The sequence below is a fragment of the Coregonus clupeaformis genome, unplaced genomic scaffold (genome assembly GCF_020615455.1).
Source record: "Coregonus clupeaformis isolate EN_2021a unplaced genomic scaffold, ASM2061545v1 scaf0028, whole genome shotgun sequence".
Taxonomy (NCBI): Eukaryota; Metazoa; Chordata; class Actinopteri; order Salmoniformes; family Salmonidae; genus Coregonus; species Coregonus clupeaformis.
Genome location: NW_025533483.1, coordinates 130,964 through 153,895, shown reverse-complemented (window position 1 = coordinate 153,895; position 22,932 = coordinate 130,964). Strand labels below are relative to the sequence as shown.

At 43.6% G+C, this 22,932-nt stretch overlaps 1 protein-coding gene across 2 annotated transcripts in view; it reads left to right on the top strand.

The window, feature by feature from the left end:
• LOC121576413 (ubiquitin-protein ligase E3A-like) overlaps positions 1–21,060 on the top strand; it is a 51,387-nt gene extending 30,327 nt beyond the window's left edge. The window contains exons 6-15 of one of the 2 annotated variants that reach the window (XM_041889528.2): positions 1,811–1,870; positions 4,660–4,761; positions 6,486–6,812; positions 11,535–11,679; positions 13,785–13,990; positions 17,101–17,265; positions 18,154–18,309; positions 19,244–19,317; positions 19,555–19,698; positions 20,929–21,060. In XM_041889528.2, coding sequence (XP_041745462.2) covers positions 1,811–1,870; positions 4,660–4,761; positions 6,486–6,812; positions 11,535–11,679; positions 13,785–13,990; positions 17,101–17,265; positions 18,154–18,309; positions 19,244–19,317; positions 19,555–19,698; positions 20,929–21,049 — 1,500 coding nt within the window. In that variant the 3' untranslated portion in view covers positions 21,050–21,060. Of the gene's footprint in view, positions 1–1,810; positions 1,871–4,659; positions 4,762–6,485; positions 6,813–11,534; positions 11,704–13,784; positions 13,991–17,100; positions 17,266–18,153; positions 18,310–19,243; positions 19,318–19,554; positions 19,699–20,928 lie in introns of both variants that reach the window. The other variant, XM_041889527.2, reaches the window with a different exon arrangement.
• Positions 21,061–22,932: the final 1,872 nt, after the last annotated feature.

Sequence of the window (22,932 nt, the reverse complement as noted above, 5' to 3'; positions counted from 1 at the left end):
CACATTGAGTACCACTTCATATTTTCAAGCATGATGGTGGCTGCATCACGTTATGGGTATGCTTGTCATCTGCAAGGAATAGGGATTTTTTTAGGATAAAAAGAAACTGAATAGAGCACAGGCGCAATTCATTCCAAAGGTGTTTGATTGGGTTAAGGTCATGGCTCTGTGCAGGCCAGTCAAGTTCTTCCACACCGATCTCAACAAACAATTTCTGTATGGACCTCTCTTTGTGCATTGTCATGCTGAAACAGGAAAGGGCCTTCCCCAAACTGTTGCCACAAAGTTGGAAGCACAGAATCATCTAGAATGTCATTGTATGCTGTAGTGTTAAGATTTCCCTTCACTGGAATTAAGGGGCCTAGCCCGAACCATGAAAAACAGCCCCAGACCATTATTCCTCCTCCACCAAACTTTACAGTTGTCACTATGCATTGGGGCAGGTAGATTCGTCTGTCGGACTGCCAGATGGTGAAGCGTGATTCAGCATTCCAGAGAACGCGTTTCCACTGCTCCGGATGTCCAATGGTGGCGAGCTTTACACCACTCCAGCCGACGCTTGGCATTGCGCATGGTGATCTTAGGCTTGTGTGCGGCTGCTCGGCCATGGAAATCCATTTCATAAAGCTCCCGACGAACAGTTCTTGTGCTGACGTTTCTTCCAGAGGCAGTTTGGTACTCGGTAGTGACTGTTGCAATTGAGGACAGATTATTTTTACGTGCTTCAGCACTCGGCGGTCCCGTTCTGTGAGCTTGTGTGGCCTACCACTTCGCGGCTGAGCCGTTGTTGCTCCTAGATGTTTCCACTTCACAATAACAGCACTTACAGTTGACCGGGGCAGCTCTAGCAGGGCAGAAATGTGACGAACTGACTTGTTGGAAAGGTGGCATCCTATGATGGTGCCACGTTGAAAGTCACTGAGCTCTTCAGTAAGGCCATTCTACTGCCAATGTTTGTCCATGGAGATTGCATGGCTGTGTTCTCGATTTTATACACCTGTCAGCAACGGTGTAGCTGAAATAGAATCCACTCATTTGAAGGGGTGTCCACATACCTTTGTGTGTATATATAGTGTACACTGGATTTGTTTACCAAGATGACATTGAATGTTCTTGAGTTGCCTAGTTACAATTTTGACTTAAATCGGCTTGAAATTCTATGGCAAGACTTGAAAATTGCTGTCTAGCAATGATCAACAACCAACTTGACAGATCTTGAAGAATTTAAAAAGAATAATGTGCAAATATTGTTCAACCAGGTGTGGAAAGCTCTTAGACTTACCCAGAAAGACTCACAGCTGTAATCGCTGCCAAATTTGATTTTAACATGTATAGACTCAGGGGTGTAAAATACTTATGTAAATTAGGTATTTCTGTATTTCATTTTCAATACATTTGCTATAATTTCTAAAAACAAGTTTTCACTTTGTCATTCTTGGGTATGGTGTGTAGATTGGTGAGGGGGAAAACAACAACAATTTAATCAATTTTAAATTCAGGCTGTAACAAAAAAGGGGTGTGAATACTTTCTGAAGACAGGGTGTAGAACCAAGGCCAGGAAAATCCTTTATCATGATTTAGCCCCACAGCTATGGGTCGATGGTAAGAGGGGCAGACACAGTCAAGGTTTTTAAATCACGTTTGCCTTTTTAGTTTTTAATAAATTATTTTACTGTAATTTTAGCTTTTTCTTTACATCAACGATTTCACAATTATTTGAGACATTTTATAGTTGTAATTGTATTGTTTTACGGTAAAGTGTGTTGTGATTTTAAATGCACTACAAAATAATGTTTGATTCTGTTTGAAGCTGGTGTTCTACGCCAACGTGCTGGGAGGTGACCTCGATACGGGCCACAACGAAGAGGAGGTATGACATGTTATGGCTGGAGCAGCCTACTAATGTTTATTATCTAATAAACTAGAAAGGTATTTGTCCATGAAGAGAAGTTGTGTGACTTGGTTTAACTGTTTTGGTAGCCCTTTCCACTTCAATACGGATTGAAAATGGCAGATTTCGTCTTGACTGATAACCGTTATAAATTTGAGCACAGCACGCAACAAGAAGTTGCCACCATCCCTCCCACTAATTGGGCTACTTTTTCACATTTGTTGTTGTCTGATTGAGGTAAATGCTGTAAATGGAGGGGAGAGGATGTGTTCTGACAGATGAGATGCTGAGGATGCTGTAAATGGAGGGGAGAGGATGTGTTCTGACAGATGAGATGCTGAGGATGCTGTAAATGGAGAGGAGAGGATGTGTTCTGACCGATGAGACGTTGAGGATGCTGTAAATGGAGAGGAGAGGATGTGTTCTGACCGATGAGATGCTGAGGATGCTGTAAATGGAGAGGAGAGGATGTGTTCTGACCGATGAGACGCTGAGGATGCTGTAAATGGAGAGGAGAGGATGTGTTCTGACAGATGAGATGCTGAGGATGCTGTAAATGGAGAGGAGAGGATGTGTTCTGACCGATGAGATGCTGAGGATGCTGTAAATGGAGAGGAGAGGATGTGTTCTGACAGATGAGATGCTGAGGATGCTGTAAATGGAGAGGAGAGGATGTGTTCTGACCGATGAGATGCTGAGGATGCTGTAAATGGAGAGGAGAGGATGTGTTCTGACCGATGAGACGCTGAGGATGCTGTAAATGGAGGGGAGAGGATGTGTTCTGACAGATGAGATGCTGAGGATGCTGTAAATGGAGGGGAGAGGATGTGTTCTGACCGATGAGATGCTGAGGATGCTGTAAATGGAGAGGAGAGGATGTGTTCTGACCGATGAGACGTTGAGGATGCTGTAAATGGAGGGGAGAGGATGTGTTCTGACCGATGAGATGCTGAGGATGCTGTAAATGGAGAGGAGAGGATGTGTTCTGACCGATGAGACGTTGATGATTATAATAAATCCCGCTTTGATGTCATACAAGCAAACCAAACACCCATGAGTCCAAATGTGCGCTTCACATTTCCATATCTGAAAACTCATGTCATTTACAGGATCAACGTTTATGATCGCTATGTTTGATCCACAGTTACAAGGATGACTTGTTATACCCTGGGTTGCCCTGAACAGAATGAGCCTGTTTGTCGTATTGGGAAGTAAATTATGTGCAGAACACGCACTTCAATGCACTAATGACCAAAATTACAATCTATTTGTCTGAAGTGCCTTTTGAAAGCCCTATTTGGGACTAGTATTAGGCAAGTAGCCTTGGCTTGTGTGAGCCGGAACGGCTCGAAGGGCAGGAGCCGATCTCCTGTTTCTGTAGCGGGTACAAGTACAGCCCCTGGACAGGATGCCAGTCTATCTCCTGTTTCTGTAGGGTGAGGCAGCTTGATGTACAGTACACCCCCTGGACAGGACACTAGTCTATCTCCTGTTTCTGTAGGGTGAGGCAGCTTGATGTACAGTACACCCCCTGGACAGGACGCCAGTCTATCGCAGGTCCTTACCCCCAAATCTATCTCCTTAATGCTGAGTGCCAAGCAGAGACACATCAGGTCCCATTTTTACAGTCTTTGGATATGACTCTGCCAGAGATTGAACTCACAACCTTCCCAGTCGCAGGACACTTTAACCACAAGGCCACTGAGTTGGTTATAGAATGTGGGTTATGTAATTATTACCCCAGCATGTCCGTTCTTCCAGTAGACGATTCGGACGGGATTAGTTTGATCTAATTGCCGCTGTAATTCTTCCTTTTTTTTTTCTCATTCAAAATGTACCGTTATGACGGAAGCCTGGAGGCTCTTCTAGGCATGAAGATATTTCAGATGTCTAGGGATAACCTAATATTGGCCTTCAGTTCAGATGTCTAGGGATAACCTAATATTGGCCTTCAGTTCAGATGTCTAGGGATAACCTAATATTGGCCTTCAGTTCAGATGTCTAGGGATAACCTAATATTGGCCTTCAGTTCAGATGTCTAGGGATAACCTAATATTGGCCTTCAGTTCAGATGTCTAGGGATAACCTAATATTGGCCTTCAGTTCAGATGTCTAGGGATAACCTAATATTGGCCTTCAGTTCAGATGTCTAGGGACACCAGTTAGACCTCTCAGCCAAACCCACAGTTAGGAGACACCAGTTAGACCTCTCAGCCAAACCCACAGTTAGGAGACACCAGTTAGACCTCTCAGCCAAACCCACAGTTAGGAGAGGTGTGGCCACCTGGAGACACCAGTTAGACCTCTCACTCAAACCCACAGTTAGGAGAGGTGTGGCCGCCTGGAGACACCAGTTAGACCTCTCACTCAAACCTTTGTAATAGTTTTTTCTTATCTTGTACCTACTCCAAAAGTTCAATGAATATTCTTATTATGTTACTGAATGTATCCAGAGTATTTTCAGATTTCGTCATCAACAAATGCTGTGAAAAGTACAGTAAATGTAAAATGCACATCAAATCAACAGTGTAATGTTTGGATCCAGTCTTGTGTCAGGTGACCTGTTGTGTCCTCACCTTGGGTCTAATCATTTCCCCATCATCCCCAAAGTGTTCTCTTTCGATTGCTACCACGGTCATGTGGTTCTTCTGTAAGAAACATTTTACATTTGGCCCTATCCATATAGGTCAATTTCCAGAAGTGTAAGGGGTCAAGTTATTTTTATGCTAGTGGGAGAAGTTTTAAAAAGTGCAAATTGAATCAATCAGGAGGAGGAGCCTCCGTCTGAGTCCAGCGAGCTCACCCTGCAGGAGCTCATGGGGGAGGAGAGGAGGAACAAGAAGGGGCCCCGGGTCGACCCTCTGGAGAAGGTGAGGAGAGACAATGGAAATAAGTTAACTTTCTTTTAAATAAATCACTTTTTCTTTGTGTTCTTAATGATTTACAGTTCATTCGGAAAGTATTCAGACCCCTTGACTATTTCCACGATTTGTTACGTTACAGCCTTATTCTAAAATGGATTAAAAAATGTTTTCCCCCTCATCAATCTACACACAATACCCCATAATGACAAAGCAAAAACAGGTTTTTAGACATTTTTGCAGATGTATTAAAAATACAAAACTGAAATATCACATTTACATAAGTATTCAGACCCTTTACTCAGTACTTTGTTGAAGCACCTTTGGCAGCGATTACAACCTCGAGTCTTCTTGGGTATGACGCTACAAGCTTGGCACACCTGAATTTGGGGAGTTTCTCCCATTCTTCTCTGCAGATCCTACCAAGCTCTGTCAGGTTGGATGGGGAACGTCGCTGCACAGCTATTTTCAGGTCTCTCCAAAGATGTTCGATCGGGATCAAGTCTGGGATCTGGCTGGGCCACTCAAGGACATTCAGAGACTTGTCCCGAAGCCACTCCTGCATTGTTTTAGCTGTGTGCTTAGGGCCGTTGTCCTGTTGGAAGGTGAACCTTCGCCCCAGTCTGAGGTCCTGAGCGCTCTGGAGCAGGTTTTCATCAAGGATCTCTCTGTACTTTGCTCCGTTCATCTTTCCCTCGATCCTGACTAGTCTCCCAGTCGCTGCCGCTGAAAAACATCCCCACAGCATGATGCTGCCACCACCATGCTTCACCGTAGGGATGGTGCCAGATTTCCTCCAGACGTGACGCTTGGCATTCAGGCCAAAGAGTTGAATCTTGGTTTCATCAGACCAGAGAATCTTGTTTCTCATGGTCTGAGAGTCCTTTAGGTGCCTTTTGGCAAATTCCAAGCGGGCTGTCATGTGCCTTTTTACTGAGGAGTGGCTTCCGTCTGGCCACTCTACCATAAAGGCCTGATTGGTGGAGTGCTGCAGAGATGGTTGTCCTTCTGGAAGGTTCTCCCATCTCCACAGAGGAACTCTGGAGCTTTGTCAGAGTGACCATGCTCAGTTTGGCCGGGCGGGCAGCTCTAGAGTCTTGGTGGTTCCAAACTTCTTCCATTTAAGAATGATAGAGGCCACTATGTTTTGGCACCCTTCCCCAGATCTGTGCTTTGACACAGTCCTGTCTCGGAGCACTACGGACAATTGCTTTGACCTCATGGCTTGGTTTTTGCTCTGACATGCACTGTCAACAGTGGGACCTTATATAGACAGGTGTGTGCCTTTCCAAATCATGTCCAATCGATTGAATTGACCACAGATGGACTCCAATCAAGTTGTAGAAACATCTCAAGGATGATCAATGGAAACAGGATGCACCGGAGCTCAATTTAGAGTCTCATAGCAAAGGGTCTTAATACTTATGTAAATAAATGCAAGCATTTCTAAAAACCTGTTTTCACTTTGTCATTATGGGATATTGTGTGTAGATTGATGAGGGGGAAAAAATAATTTCATCCATTTTAGAATAAGGCTGTAACGAAACAAAACGTTGGAAAGTCAAGGGGTCTCAATACTTTCCAAATGCACTGTAAATACTTTTGTGTTATCCTCAATGATTGAAATACTTTGTTATCCACAATAATTTAAATACTTTGTGTTAACCACATGGATTTTAAAAGCATTGTATCCACGCGTGGTTGATATGTTTTTAAAATGATCAAATCAAAAGGAGCTGGGCGTCAGGACACTGGACTGTAGACGGCCCCTCATTCCCTTCGAGGAGTTTGTCAACGAGCCGCTGAACGATGTTCTAGAGATGGACAAGGACTTCACCTTCTTCAAGGTGGACTCCGAGAGCAAGTTCTCCTTCCAGACCTGCCCATTCATCCTCAACGCCTGCACAAAGAGCCTGGGTCTTTACTACGACAACCGCATCAGTATGTACAGCGAGAGGAGGATCACTGCCCTCTACAGCCTGGTGCAAGGACAGCAGCTCAACCCATACCTCCGGCTCAAAGTACGACGAGACCACATCATAGACGACGCCCTCGTCAGGGTGAGTCACAAACAACACACACACACACACACACACACACACACACACACACACACACACACACACACACATATATATATATATACATACATACATACATACAGTTGAAGTCGGAAGTTTACATACACCTTAGCCAAATACGTTTAAACTAAGTTTTCACAATTCCTGACATTTAACACTAGTAAAAATTCCCTGTCTTAGGTCAGTTAGGATCACCACTTTATTTTAAGAATGTGAAATGTCAGAATAATACTAGAGAGTGATTTATTTAAGCTTTTATTTCTTTCATCACATTCCCAGTGGGTCAGAAGTTTACATACACTCAATTAGTATTTGGTAGCATTGCCTTTAAATTGTTTAACTTGGGTCAAACGTTTCGGGTAGCCTTCCACAAGCTTCCCACAATAAATTGGGTGAATTTTGGCCCATTCCTCCTGACAGAGCTGGTGTAACTGAGTCAGGTTTGTAGGCCTCCTTGCTCACACACGCCTTTTCAGTTCTGCCCAAAAAATTTCTATAGGATTGAGGTCAGGGCTTTGTGATGGCCACTCCAATACCTTGACTTTGTTGTCCTTAACCCATTTTGCCACAACTTTGGAAGTATGCTTGGGGTCATTGTCCATTTGGAAGACCCATTTGCGACCAAGCTTTAACTTCCTGACTGATGTCTTGAGATGTTGCTTCAATATATCCACATCATTTTCCTTCCTCATGATGCCATCTATTTTGTGAAGTGCACCAGTCCCTCCTGCAGCAAAGCACCCCCACAACATGAGGCTGCCACCCCCGTGCTTCACGGTTGGGATGATGTTCTTCGGCTTGCAAGTGACCCCCTTTTTCCTCCAAACATAACGATGGTCATTATGGCCAAACAGTTCTATATGTGTTTCATCAGACCAGAGGACATTTCTCCAAAAAGTATGATCTTTGTCCCCGTGTGAAGTTGAAAACCGTAGTCTGGCTTTTTTATTGCGGTTTTGGAGCAGAGGCTTCTTCCTTGCAGAGCGGCCTTTCAGGTTATGTCGATATAGGACTCGTTTTACTGTGGATATAGATACTTTTGTACCTGTTTCTTCCAGCATCTTCACAAGGGCCTTTGCTGTTGTTCTGGGATTGATTTGCACTTTTCGCACCAAAGTACGTTAATCTCTAGGAGACAGAACACGTCTCCTTCCTGAGCAGTATGACGGCTGCGTGGTCCCATGGTGTTTATACTTGCGTACTATTGTTTGTACAGATGAACGTGGTACCTTCAGGTGTTTGGAAATTGCTCCCAAGGATGAACCAGACTTGTGGAGGTCTACAATTGTTTTTCGGAGGTCTTGGCTGATTTTCTTTTGATTTTCCAATGATGTCAAGCAAAGAGGCACTGAGTTTGAAGGTAGGCCTTGAAATACATCCACAGTAAACCTCCAATTGACTCAAATGATGTCAATTAGCCTATCAGAAGCTTCTAAAGCTATGACATCATTTTCTGGAATTTTCCAAGCTGTTTAAATGCACAGTCAACTTAGTGTATGTAAACTTCTGACCCACTAGAATTGTGATACAGTGAATTATAAGTGAAATAATCTGTCTCTAAACAATTGTTGGAAAAATTACTTGTGTCATGCACAAAGTAGATGTCCTAACCGACTTGCCAAAACTATAGTTTGTTAACAAGACATTTGTGGAGTGGTTGAAAAACGAGTTTGAATGATTCCAACCTAAGTGTATATAAACTTCCCACTTCAACTGTACATGTCTATGACTATATACATAGGGCAGCAGCATCTAAGGTGCAGGGTTGAGTAGCCGGCTAGTGACAGTGACTAAGTTCTGGGTACTGGGTGGAAGCCGGCTAGTGATGGCTATTTAACAGTCTGATGGCCTTGAGATAGAAGCTGTTTTTCAGTCTCTCGGTCCCAGCTGTAAATGTCTTCGAGGGCAGGCAGTGTGCCCCCGGTGATGTGTTGGGAAGACCGCACCACCTTCTGGAGAGCCCTGCAGTTGCGGGCGGTGCAGTTGCCGTACCAGGCGGTGATACAGCCCGACAGGATGCTCTCAATGGTGCATCTGTAAATGGTTGTGATGGTCTTCGGGGCCAAGCTGAATTTCTTTCAGCCTCCTGAGGTTGAAGAGGCCCTGTTGCACCTTCTTCACCACACTGTCTGTGTGGGTGGACCATTTCAGATTGTCAGTGATGTGTACGCCGAGGAACTTGAAGCTTTTGTCCCTCTACACTGCGGCCCTTTGTTTTGTTGATGTTGAGGGAGAGGTTATTTACCTGCCACCACCCTGCCAGGGCCTTCACCTCCTCCCTATAGGCTGTCTCGTCATTGTTGGTAATCAAGCCTACCACTGTTGTGTCGTTTGCAAACTTGATGATTGAGTTTGAGGCGTGCTTGGCCACACAGTCATGGGTGAACAGGGAGTACAGGAGGGGGCTGAGCACTCACCCTTGTGGGGCCCCAGTGTTGAGGATCAGCGTAGTGAAGGTGTTGTTTCCTACCTTCACCACCTGGGGGCGGCCCGTCAGGAAGTCCAGGACCCAGCTGCACAGGGCGGTGTTCAGACCCAGGGCCCCGAGCTTAATGATGAGCTTGGAGGGGACAATGGTGTTGAAGGCTGAGCTATAGTCAATGAACAACATTCTGACGTAGGTATTCCTTTTGTCCAGATGGGATAGGGCAGTGTGCAGTGTGATGGCGATTGCATCATCCGTGGATCTGTTGGGGCGGTATGCAAATTGAAGTGGGTCTAGGGTGTCAGGTAAGGTAGAGGTGATATGATCCTTGACTAGCCTCTCAAAGCACTTCATGATGACAGAAGTGAGTGCTACTGGGCGATAGTCATTTAGTTCAGTTACCTTTTCTGTCTTGGGTACAGGAACAATGGTGGCCATCTTGAAGCAAGTGGAGACAGCAGACTGGGATAGGGAGAGATTTAATATGTCCATAAACACTCCAGCCAGCTGGTCTGCGCATGCTCTGAGGACGCGGCTAGGGATGCCGTCTGGGCCGGCAGCCTTGCGAGGGTTAACACGCTGAAATGTCTTACTCACATTGGCCACAGAGAACGAGAGCCCACAGTCCTCTTGAGCGGGCCACGTCGTTGGCACTGTGTTATCCTCAAAGCGAGTGAAGAAGGTGTTTAGCTTGTCTGGGAGCGAGACGTCGGTGTCGGCAACGTGGCTGGTTTTCCTTTTGTAGTCCGTGATTGTCTGGAGTCCCTGCCACTGACGTCTTGTATCTGAGCTATTTAATTGCGACTGCACTTTGTTTCTGTACTGACGTTTTGCCCGTTTGATTGCCTTATGGAGGGAAAGAATAACTACACTGTTTTATATTCAACCATATTCCCAGTCACCTTGCTGTGGTTTGCGCTTTCAGTTTTGCTGCCATCTATCCACAGTTTTTGATTTGGATAGGTTTTAATCGTCACAATTGGAACAACATCCCCTATACACTTCCCAATGAACTCCGTCATTGTGTTACGTCAATGTTATTCTCAGAGGTCACCCGGAACGTATCCCAGTCCGCGTGATCAAAACAATCTTGAAGCATGGATTCCGATTGGTCAGACCAGCGTTGAATAGATATTAGCACGGATAATTCTTGTTTGAGTTTCTGCCTATAGGAAGGGAGGAGCAGAATTAAGTCATGATCCGATTTGCCGAAGGGAGATCGGGGATAGGGCCTTGTAGCCATCCCGGAAGGGAGAGTAACAATGTTCGAGAGTTTTTGAAGCACGAGTACTACAGGCAATGTGTTGATAGAACTTCGGTAGTGTTTTCCTCAGATTTACTTTGTTAAAGTCCCCAGCTACCATAAATGCGGCCTCAGGATATACAGTTTCCAGTTTGCACAATGTCCTGTGTAGTTCCTTGAGCGCCGTTGTGGTGTCGGCTTGAGGGGGAATATACACAGCTGTGACGATGACCGAAGAGAATTATCTCGGGAGGTGAGGACTCTGCGGTCGGTATTTGATTGAGGTATTCTAGGTCGGGTGAATAAAAGGACTTGAGTTCCTGTACGTTACCACAATTACACCATGAGTAGTTAATCATGAAACATACACCGCATTTCTTCTTTCCGGAGAGTTCTTTATTCCTGTCTGCGAGATGTACTGGACGGGGACAGTATATTAGGAGAGAGCCATGATTCCGTGAAACAGAGCATGTTACAGTCCCTGATGTCTCTCTGGAAGGAGATCCTCGCCCTGAGCTCGTCTACTTTATTGTCCAGGGACTTAACATTAGCGAGTAATATACTCGGAAGCGGTGGAAGTCCACTCCGAATACCTCTTCTCTGCCGGTGGCGTCTTGGAGCAGCCTCTGGGATAAGTTCAAGCGCCTTGGGGGGTACGAACAAAGCATCCAATTCAGGAGAGTCGTATTTCTGTTCGAAATGCAGGTGAGTTAGCACCGCTCTGATATCCAAAAGGGATTTCCGTCTGTATGTAAAAAACGCATAAAAAATTCTGGGTTAATAATGTAAGAAATAACAACAACTAAAAGACTTCATCTGTCTTAATGATTTCATCAGACAAGCTCAGTGCATATAGTTGATTAGATTAAAACACATAGGATGTGTCAATATATGGAAAAATACACATTTTAAATGTCTACCAATCGATTGGTCGAAAGAACAGACTACTCTCGGTCGACCAAGACCAGGCTGGTGCTATGGTTCCTCTGTGTGTCTGTCTTAATCCTCCTAACCTGCTTTCTGTGTCCTACAGTTGGAGATGATCGCCATGGAGAACCCAGCGGACCTGAGAAAGCAGCTGTTTGTCGAGTTTGAAGGAGAGCAGGGCGTCGACGAGGGAGGGGTGTCCAAAGAGTTCTTCCAGCTGGTGCTGGAGGAGATGTTCAACCCTGATATTGGTGAGATGTTCAACTCTGATATTGGTGAGATGTTCAACTCTGATATTGGTGAGATGTTCAACCCTGATATTGGTGAGATGTTCAACTCTGATATTGGTGAGATGTTCAACCCTGATATTGGTGAGATGTTCAACCCTGATATTGGTGAGATGTTCAATTCTGATATTGGTGAGATGTTCAACCCTGATATTGGTGAGATGTTCAATCCTGATATTGGTGAGATGTTCAAACCTGATATTGGTGAGATGTTCAAACCTGATATTGGTGAGATGTTCAACCCTGATATTGGTGAGATGTTCAACCCTGATATTGGTGAGATGTTTAACCCTGATATTGGTGAGATGTTCTGCTTGGAATTGAATGCTGTATCTGTTGTTGATGTTAAGGCTTTGCGTTATACATGCTGTTATATGTAAGCCAAAGACACATTTCTATATACAGTGCAATCGGAAAGTACATTACAGCCTTATTCTAAAATAGATAAAATACTTTTTTTCCCTCATCAATTTACATACAATACCAAATAATGATAAAGCGAAAACAAGTTTTTAGAAATATTTGCAAATGTAAAAAAATTATAGATACCTTATTTGCATAAGTATTCAGACCCTTTGCTATGAGACTCGATATTGAGCTCAGAAGCATCCTGTTTCCATTGATCATCCTTGAGATGTTTCTACAACTTGATTGGAGTCCACCTGTGGTAAATTAAATTGATTGGACATGATTTGGAAAGGCACACACCTGTCTATATAAGGTCCCACAGTTGACAGTGCATGTCAGAGCAAAAACCAAGCCATGAGGTCGAAGGAATTGTCCGTAGAGCTCTGAGACAGGATTGTGTTGAGGCACAGATCTGGGGAAGGGTACCAAAAAATGTCTACAGCATTGAAGTTCCCCAAGGACACAGTGGCCTCTATCATTCTTAAATGGAAGAAGTTTGGAACCACCGAGACTCTTCCTAGAGCTGGCCGCCCGGCCAAACTGAACAATCGGGGGAGAAGGGCCTTGGTCAGGGAGGTGACCAAGAACCCGATGGTCACTCTGGCAGAGCTCTAGAGTTCCTCTGTGGAGATGGGAGAACCTTCCAGAAGGACAAACATCTCTGCAGCACTCCACCAATCAGGCCTTTATGGTACAGTAGCCAGACGGAAGCCACTCCTCAGTAAAAAGCATATGACAGTCCGCTTGGAAACAAGATTCTCTGGTCTGATGAAACCAAGATTCAACTCTTTGGCCTGAATGCCAAGAGCCACGTCTGGAGGAAACCTGGCACCATCCCTACGGTGAAGCATGGTGGTGGCAGCATCATGCTGTGGGGATGTTTTTCAGTGGCAGCGACTGGGAGACTAGTCAGGATTGAGGCAAAGATGAACAGAGCAAAGTACAGAGAGATCCTTGATGAAAACCTGCTCCAGAGCGCTCAGGACCTCAGACTGGGGCCAAGGTTCACCTTCCAACAGGACAACGACCGTAAACACACAGCCAAGACAATGCAGGAGTGGCTTCGGGACAAGTCTCTGAATGTCCTTGAGTGGCCCAGCCAGAGCCCGGACTTGAACCCGATCGAACATCTCTGGAGAGACCTAAAATAGCTGTGCAGCGACGCTCCCCATCCAACCTGACAGAGCTTGGGAGGATCTGCAGAGAAGAATGGGAGAAACTCCCCAAATACAGGTGTGCCAAGCTTGTAGCGTCATACCCAAGAAGACTCGAGGCTGTAATCGCTGCCAAAGGTGCTTCAACAAAGTACTGACTAAAGGGTCTGAATACTTACGTAAATGTGTTATTTCAGATTGTTATTTTTAATACATTTGCAAAAATGTCTAAAAACCTGTTTTTGCTTTGTCATTGAGTTATTGTGTGTAGATTGATGAGGGTGGGAAAACAATTTAATCAATTTTAGAATAAGGCTGTAACGTAACAAAATGTGGAAAAAGTCAAGGGATATGAATACTTTCCGAATGCACTGTATGTAAAGCCAAAGACACATTTCTATAAAAAAAAAATTTTGACGTTTTAAACTTGAACTTAATATTCACAAACAAATTGTCCATCTGTGGTCACGGTATTAATGTCCAGTGGTCCTTCCCTCCCTCCTCCAGGTATGTTTACGTATGATGAGTCCACCAAGCTGTTCTGGTTCAACCCGTCCTCTCTGGAGAACGAGGCCCAGTTCTCCCTGATAGGCATCGTCCTGGGCCTGGCCATCTACAACAACTGCATCCTGGATGTTCACTTTCCCATGGTGGTCTACAGGAAACTGATGGGGAAGAAAGGCACCTATCTGGACCTGGCAGACTCACACCCGGTACTGGAACATGCTGAAATATGTTTTAAATGTCATTTTTAATAGATCTATGTCATTTAAAGAGTGTTTCAGGTTAGACAACTACTACAAGGACTCAGTATTCTATTTTGATTAAAAACCTTCTAAATACATAATATAGCATCTGTATCCCTGTTAAATACATATTAATATAGCATCTGTATCCCTGTTAAATACATATTAATGTAGCATGTGTATCCCTGTTAAATACATATTAATATAGCATCTGTATCCCTGTTAAATGCATATTAATATAGCATCTGTATCCCTGTTAAATACATATTAATGTAGCATGTGTATCCCTGTTAAATACATATTAATATAGCATCTGTATCCCTGTTAAATACATATTAATGTAGCATGTGTATCCCTGTTAAATACATATTAATTTAGCATCTGTATCCCTGTTAAATGCATATTAATATAGCATCTGTATCCCTGTTAAATACATATTAATGTAGCATGTGTATCCCTGTTAAATACATATTAATTTAGCATCTGTATCCCTGTTAAATGCATATTAATATAGCATGTGTATCCCTGTTAAATATATATTAATATAGCATCTGTATCCCTGTTAAATACATATTAATATAGCATCTGTATCCCTGTTAAATACATATTAATGTAGCATCTGTATCCCTGTTAAATACATATTAATATAGCATCTGTATCCCTGTTAAATACATATTAATGTAGCATGTGTATCCCTGTTAAATACATATTAATTTAGCATCTGTATCCCTGTTAAATGCATATTAATATAGCATGTGTATCCCTGTTAAATATATATTAATATAGCATCTGTATCCCTGTTAAATACATATTAATATAGCATCTGTATCCCTGTTAAATACATATTAATATAGCATGTGTATCCCTGTTAAATACATATTAATGTAGCATGCTTATCCCTGTTAAATACATATTAATATAGCATCTGTATCCCTGTTAAATATATATTAATATAGCATCTGTATCCCTGTTAAATACATATTAATATAGCATCTGTATCCCTGTTAAATACATATTAATATAGCATGTGTATCCCTGTTAAATACATATTAATGTAGCATGCTTATCCCTGTTAAATACATATTAATATAGCATCTGTATCCCTGTTAAATACATATTAATATAGCATCTGTATCCCTGTTAAATACATATTAATATAGCATGTGTATCCCTGTTAAATACATATTAATGTAGCATCTGTATCCCTGTTAAATACATATTAATATAGCATCTGTATCCCTGTTAAATACATATTAATATAGCATGTGTATCCCTGTTAAATACATATTAATGTAGCATGCTTATCCCTGTTAAATGCATATTAATATAGCATGTGTATCCCTGTTAAATATATATTAATATAGCATCTGTATCCCTGTTAAATACATATTAATATAGCATCTGTATCCCTGTTAAATACATATTAATATAGCATGTGTATCCCTGTTAAATACATATTAATGTAGCATGCTTATCCCTGTTAAATACATATTAATATAGCATCTGTATCCCTGTTAAATGCATATTAATATAGCATGTGTATCCCTGTTAAATACATATTAATGTAGCATGCTTATCCCTGTTAAATACATATTAATATAGCATCTGTATCCCTGTTAAATACATATTAATATAGCATGTGTATCCCTGTTAAATACATATTAATGTAGCATGCTTATCCCTGTTAAATACATATTAATATAGCATCTGTATCCCTGTTAAATACATATTAATATAGCATGTGTATCCCTGTTAAATACATATTAATGTAGCATGCTTATCCCTGTTAAATACATATTAATATAGCATCTGTATCCCTGTTAAATACATATTAATATAGCATGTGTATCCCTGTTAAATATATATTAATGTAGCATGCTTATCCCTGTTAAATACATATTAATGTAGCATGTTCAAAGATTATAGAACAGTTTTGTGTTGCCCCTTCTGACTATCGATCTTAGTGGGAACTGCTGATGTGTTGTAGTTGAGATTATTGATTGATTGATTTGATTAGGATCCCCATTAGCTGTTGATCATACATCCATTATACTAACTGATAGCATGTGGTCTCTCCCATTATACTGACTGATAGCATGTGGTCTCTCCCATTATACTGACTGATAGCCTGTGGTCTCTCCCATTATACTGACTGATAGCCTGTGGTCTCTCCCATTATACTGACTGATAGCCTGTGGTCTCTCCCATTATACTGACTGATAGCCTGTGGTCTCTCCCATTATACTGACTGATAGCCTGTGGTCTCTCCCATTATACTGACTGATAGCCTGTGGTCTCTCCCATTATACTGACTGATAGCCTGTGGTCTCTCCCATTATACTGACTGATAGCCTGTGGTCTCTCCCATTATACTGACTGATAGCCTGTGGTCTCTCCCATTATATTGACTGATAGCCTGTGGTCTCTCCCATTATACTGACTGATAGCCTGTGGTCTCTCCCATTATACTGACTGATAGCCTGTGGTCTCTCCCATTATACTGACTGATAGCCTGTGGTCTCTCCCATTATACTGACTGATAGCCTGTGGTCTCTCCCATTATACTGACTGATAGCCTGTGGTCTCTCCCATTATACTGACTGATAGCCTGTGGTCTCTCCCATTATATTGACTGATAGCCTGTGGTCTCTCCCATTATATTGACTGATAGCCTGTGGTCTCTCCCATTATACTGACTGATAGCCTGTGGTCTCTCCCATTATACTGACTGATAGCCTGTGGTCTCTCCCATTATACTGACTGATAGCCTGTGGTCTCTCCCATTATACTGACTGATAGCCTGTGGTCTCTCCCATTATACTGACTGATAGCCTGTGGTCTCTCCCATTATACTGACTGATAGCCTGTGGTCTCTCCCATTATACTGACTGATAGCCTGTGGTCTCTCCCATTATACTGACTGATAGCCTGTGGTCTCTCCTATTATACTGACTGATAGCCTGTGGTCTCTCCCATTATACTGACTGATAGCCTGTGGTCTCTCCCATTATACTGACTGATAGCCTGTGGTCTCTCCCATTATACTGACTGATAGCCTGTGGTCTCTCCCATGCCAGGTTCAGTACCAGAGTCTGAAGGAGCTGCTGGAGTATGAGGGGAACGTGGAGGAGGACATGATGATCACCTTCCAGATCTCACAGACTGACCTGTTTGGAGACCCCATCACTTACGACCTGAGGGAACACGGGGACAAGATACCTGTTAGTGCGGACAATAGGAAGGTGAGATACCTGTTAGTGAGGACAATAGGAAGGTGAGATACCTGTTAGTGACTGAAGTATCTAGTCTATAACAGGACCACTGAAGTATCTAGTCTATCACAGGACCACTGAAGTATCTAGTCTATCACAGGACCACTGAAGTATCTAGTCTATCACAGGACCACTGAAGTATCTAGTCTATATCAGGACCACTGAAGTATCTAGTCTATCACAGGACCACTGAAGTATCTAGTCTATATCAGGACCACTGAAGTATCTAGTCTATCACAGGACCACTGAAGTATCTAGTCTATCACAGACCACTAATATCTATCTATCACAGGACCACTGAAGTATCTAGTCTATATCAGGACCACTGAAGTATCTAGTCTATCACAGGACCACTGAAGTATCTAGTCTATATCAGGACCACTGAAGTATCTAGTCTATCACAGGACCACTGAAGTATCTAGTCTATATCAGGACCACTGAAGTATCTAGTCTATATCAGGACCACTGAAGTATCTAGTCTATATCAGGACCACTGAAGTATCTAGTCTATCACAGGACCACTGAAGTATCTAGTCTATATCAGGACCACTGAAGTATCTAGTCTATCACAGGACCACTGAAGTATCTAGTCTATCACAGGACCACTGAAGTATCTAGTCTATATCAGGACCACTGAAGTATCTAGTCTATATCAGGACCACTGAAGTATCTAGTCTATATCAGGACCACTGAAGTATCTAGTCTATCACAGGACCACTGAAGTATCTAGTCTATATCAGGACCACTGAAGTATCTAGTCTATCACAGGACCACTGAAGTATCAAATAAGTTTATACTGTCGAAGTGAATGATGCCATTTATTTTGACTGGTCCTATCTGTGTGTCTGTGTTCTCCAGGAGTTTGTCTCTCTGTATGGTGATTACATGCTCAATAAGAGTGTGGAGCGCCAGTTCAAAGCCTTCAGAAGGGGCTTCCGGATGGTCACCAACGAGTCGCCACTCAAGTGTTTATTTAGACCTGAAGAAGTGGAGCTACTCATCTGTGGAAGCAGGGTAAGCTACGTATCTGTGGAAGCAGGGTAAGCTACGTATCTGTGGAAGCAGGGTAAGCTACGTATCTGTGGAAGCAGGGTAAGCTACTTATCTGTGGAAGCAGGGTAAGCTACTTATCTGTGGAAGCAGGGTAAGCTACGTATCTGTGGAAGCAGGGTAAGCTACTTATCTGTGGAAGCAGGGTAAGCTACTTATCTGTGGAAGCAGGGTAAGCTACGTATCTGTGGAAGCAGGGTAAGCTACGTATCTGTGGAAGCAGGGTAAGCTACGTATCTGTGGAAGCAGGGTAAGCTACTTATCTGTGGAAGCAGGGTAAGCTACGTATCTGTGGAAGCAGGGTAAGCTACGTATCTGTGGAAGCAGGGTAAGCTACGTATCTGTGGAAGCAGGGTAAGCTACTTATCTGTGGAAGCAGGGTAAGCTACGTATCTGTGGAAGCAGGGTAAGCTACGTATCTGTGGAAGCAGGGTAAGCTACTTATCTGTGGAAGCAGGGTAAGCTACGTATCTGTGGAAGCAGGGTAAGCTACTTATCTGTGGAAGCAGTAAGGAAAGTGATCTGAGGCCTGTTCTCAATTATTCTGTCTTCGTTTACTCACTTCCTCTCCTGGTTTCCTTTTCTAAATGATGTGAGGAAGTAGGTCACTGGGATCTTGGCCCTTCTGCTCCAATACGGGTGAGAAGGGGGCAATGAGACGGAATAAGAATAAATATTAATATGCCATTTAGCAGACGCTTTTATCCTTGGCGTTACAAGCGCCGTGCTCTACCAGCTGAGCTACAGAGGACCACAGGATGCAAGGTATCACGGAAAGACTGATTTTGAGATTTGAGCCATAGAAAAGGACATTTGGTGTCCGCGTTGGGATCACTGCTTCCTGTTTTCTACACCACCTGATCTAATGTAGCCTGATGTGTTTGTCTCTTGTGTTCAGAATTTAGACTTTCAAGCACTTGAAGAAACGACCGAGTATGACGGCGGCTACAGCAGAGATTGTCGCGTTATCAAGTAAAAACATGTTGTAATTTATCTCCAGAATGACACAGAATGTTAAAATGTTGACATAGATTTTCTTTTGTCCAATACATAAATCTATTTCAAAATGTCTCTTTAAAAGATCATATCTGTGGACATTTATTTAATTCGACTCCTGCTCAGTCTGATACTGCTGTTGTATTGTTATGTAATGTTGTTATATATATATCATGTTTTATGAAATGTTGTTGTTTATTTCCCCTCTCACAGAGACTTCTGGGAGACGGTGCACTCGTTTGGTGAGGAGGATAAGAGGCTGTTCCTCCAGTTTACTACAGGGACCGACAGAGCACCAGTAGGAGGCCTGGGCAAGCTGAAGATGATCATCGCCAAGAACGGCCCCGACACAGACAGGTGAGACCAGGGCGTGCGTCCCAAATGGCACCCTATTCCCTATATAGTGCACTACTTTAGACCAGAGAATGGCACCCTATTCCCTATATAGTGCACTACTTTAGACCAGAGAATGGCACCCTATTCCCTATATAGTGCACTACTTTAGACCAGAGAATGGCACCCTATTCCCTATATAGTGCACTACTTTAGACCAGAGAATGGCACCCTTTCCCCTATATAGTGCACTACTTTAGACCAGAGAATGGCACCCTATTCCCTATATAGTGCACTACTTTAGACCAGAGAATGGCACCCTATTCCCTATATAGTGCACTACTTTAGACCAGAGAATGGCTCCCTATTCCCTATATAGTGCACTACTTTAGACCAGAGAATGGCACCCTATTCCCTATATAGTGCACTACTTTAGACCAGAGAATGGCACCCTATTCCCTATATAGTGCACTACTTTAGACCAGAGAATGGCACCCTATTCCCTATATAGTGCACTACTTTAGACCAGAGAATGGCTCCCTATTCCCTATATAGTGCACTACCATATGGCTCTGGTCTAAAGTAGTGCACTATGTAGGGAATAGGGTGCCATTTGGGACAGAGTCCTGTTTCAATGGGGCCTCCCAGACGACTTGGACAGATCTATAATCTCGCTCTCTCTCTCCCCCCTCTCTCGCTCTCTCTCTCCCCCCTCTCTCTCCCCCTCTCCCCCTCTCTCTCTCCCCTCTCTCCTCTCACTACCCCGTCTCGCTCTTCTCTCTCTCTCTGTCTCCCCCACTCTCTCCCACCTCTCTCCACGCTCTCTCTCCCTCTCTCCTCTCTCCCCCCTGTCCTCTCTCTCGCCCCCATCTCTCTGTCTCTCCCCCATCTCGCTCTTCTCTCTCTGTCTCCCCCCTCTCTCCACGCTCTCTCTCCCCCATCTCTGTCTCTCTCCCCCTCTCTCTCCTCTCTCTCCCCTTTCTCCTCTCTCTCTCCCCTCTCCCCCCTCTCTCTCCCCTCTCCCCCCTCTCTCTCCCCCATCTCTATGTCTCTCTCTCCTCTCCCCTCTCTCTCTCCCCCCATCTCTCTGTCTCTCTCTCCCCCTCTCTCCTCGCTCTCTCCCCTCTCTCCTCTCTCTCTCCCCCCTCTCTCCTCTCTCTCTCCCCCCTCTCTCCTCTCTCTCTCCCCCCTCTCGCTCTTCTCTCTCTTTCTGTCGCCCCCTCTCTCTCTCTCTCTCTCTCTCTCTCTCTCCAGGTTACCTACTTCTCACACCTGTTTTAATGCTTTGCTGCTCCCTGAATACGATTCGAAGGAGAAGCTGAAGGAGAGACTTCTCAAAGCCATCACTTATGCCAAAGGATTTGGAATGCTGTGACACAAAACAAACAAACTACTCTGAAAAGAAGAAACTTAAATGGTTACACCTTTTTTTATGGAGAAGGAAGGAGTTCTACAACCCAGTGATGCATGAGTTGAAATGAAAAGTGGCATTATGACTGTGTGCCTGAATGGTAACTAGGCTGACACCTTGATCCCCTCAGATCCCAACCTCTCCTTATTTTTCTGGCCGTTTCAAATAGTTTAAATCAGCTAGAATTCTTACTGGACCTCGCCCGGTTCTTCTTTTACATGTGTTTATTAAAGATTGTTGACGTGTAAAAACTTTTAAGAAGCAGCCAGTAAGAAGCAGGTTATCATTGTCTCTGATTGTTGTGAAAGTGCGCTTAACTAGATCTTCAGAATGTTAGTGAATGGTATATACAGGACTGTATACTGTTAGTGAATGGTATATACAGGACTGTATACTGTTAGTGAATGGTATATACAGGACTGTATACTGTTAGTGAATGGTATATACAGGACTGTATACTGCCATCTGGTGACATTTTGTTTGTTTATGGATCATAAGTCTTCCCAGTCAGTATTCTGTAATGCCAGCAGTGTTGTCCGTAACACTTCCTAATATGAATACCCTCTTCATAATGCATTATAAGTGCATTCATAATACCTTGTGAGTTATGCATATGGCATTATAATACCTGACATAGGTGCTTATAGCTGCTCATAAGGATCTATAATGCATTATGAAGAGGGTGTTCATATGAAGTGTTAGCACGTTGTCTAAGGCAGGGTTTCCCAAACTCGGTCCTGGGGCCCTCCTGGGTGCACGTTTTGGTTTTTGCCCCAGCACTACACAGCTGATTCAAAACATCAAAGCTTGATGAGTTGGTTATTTGAATCAGCTGTGTAGTGCTGGGGCAAAAACCAAAACGTGCACCCAGGAGGGCCCCAGGACCGAGTTTGGGAAACTCTGGTCTAAGACACAGGACTGTTCTCACCAAGTACACCAATACAGTGTTCCTGCTCTGCAGGATTCCCATAATGCACTACTTTTGACCTGGGCCCATAGGGCTCATAAGAAGTGCACTATGTTAGGGCAGGGGTCTCCTACCCTGTTCCTGGAGAGAGATACCCTCCTGTAGGTTTTCACTCCTACCCTGTTCCTGGAGAGAGAGACCCTCCTGTAGGTTTACACTCCTACCCTGTTCCTGGAGAGAGATACCCTCCTGTAGGTTTACACTCCTACCCTGTTCCTGGAGAGAGATACCCTCCTGTAGGTTTTCGCTTCAACCCCAGTTGTAACTAACCTGATTCATCTTATCAACCAGATAATTATTAGAATCAGGTGCGCTAGATTAGGGTCGGAGTGAAAACCTACAGGAGGGTATCTCTCCAGGAACAGGGTTGGAGTGAAAACCTCAGGAGGGTATCCTCCAGGAACAGGGCTGGAGTTAACCTCCAGGAGGGTATCCTCCAGGAACAGGGTAGGAGTTAACCTCCAGGAGGGTATCCTCCAGGAACAGGGCTGGAGTTAACCTCCAGGAGGGTATCCTCCAGGAACAGGGCTGGAGTTAACCTCCAGGAGGGTATCCTCCAGGAACAGGGCTGGAGTTAACCTCCAGGAGGGTATCTCTCCACACTGCCCTGATGGAGTGTTTTCAAGTTTTCTTATTTGATTTTAACGCATAATTAGACATTCAAATTAATAATTTGCTTTGCTCCAGTGTATTGTGCCGGATAACGTTAATATTTTGTTAGCTAAACCTGGAAATTTTTGGAATGTTAGAAGAATTTTGAAACCCTTTGCTCACTTTTACGGTTAATCGGACCCAGATATTGAGAAGTGTTTCTTGTATAATACTGTAATAACACCACTGACTTGATGTGACACATCCATGCTCAGAACAGACGGTGTGT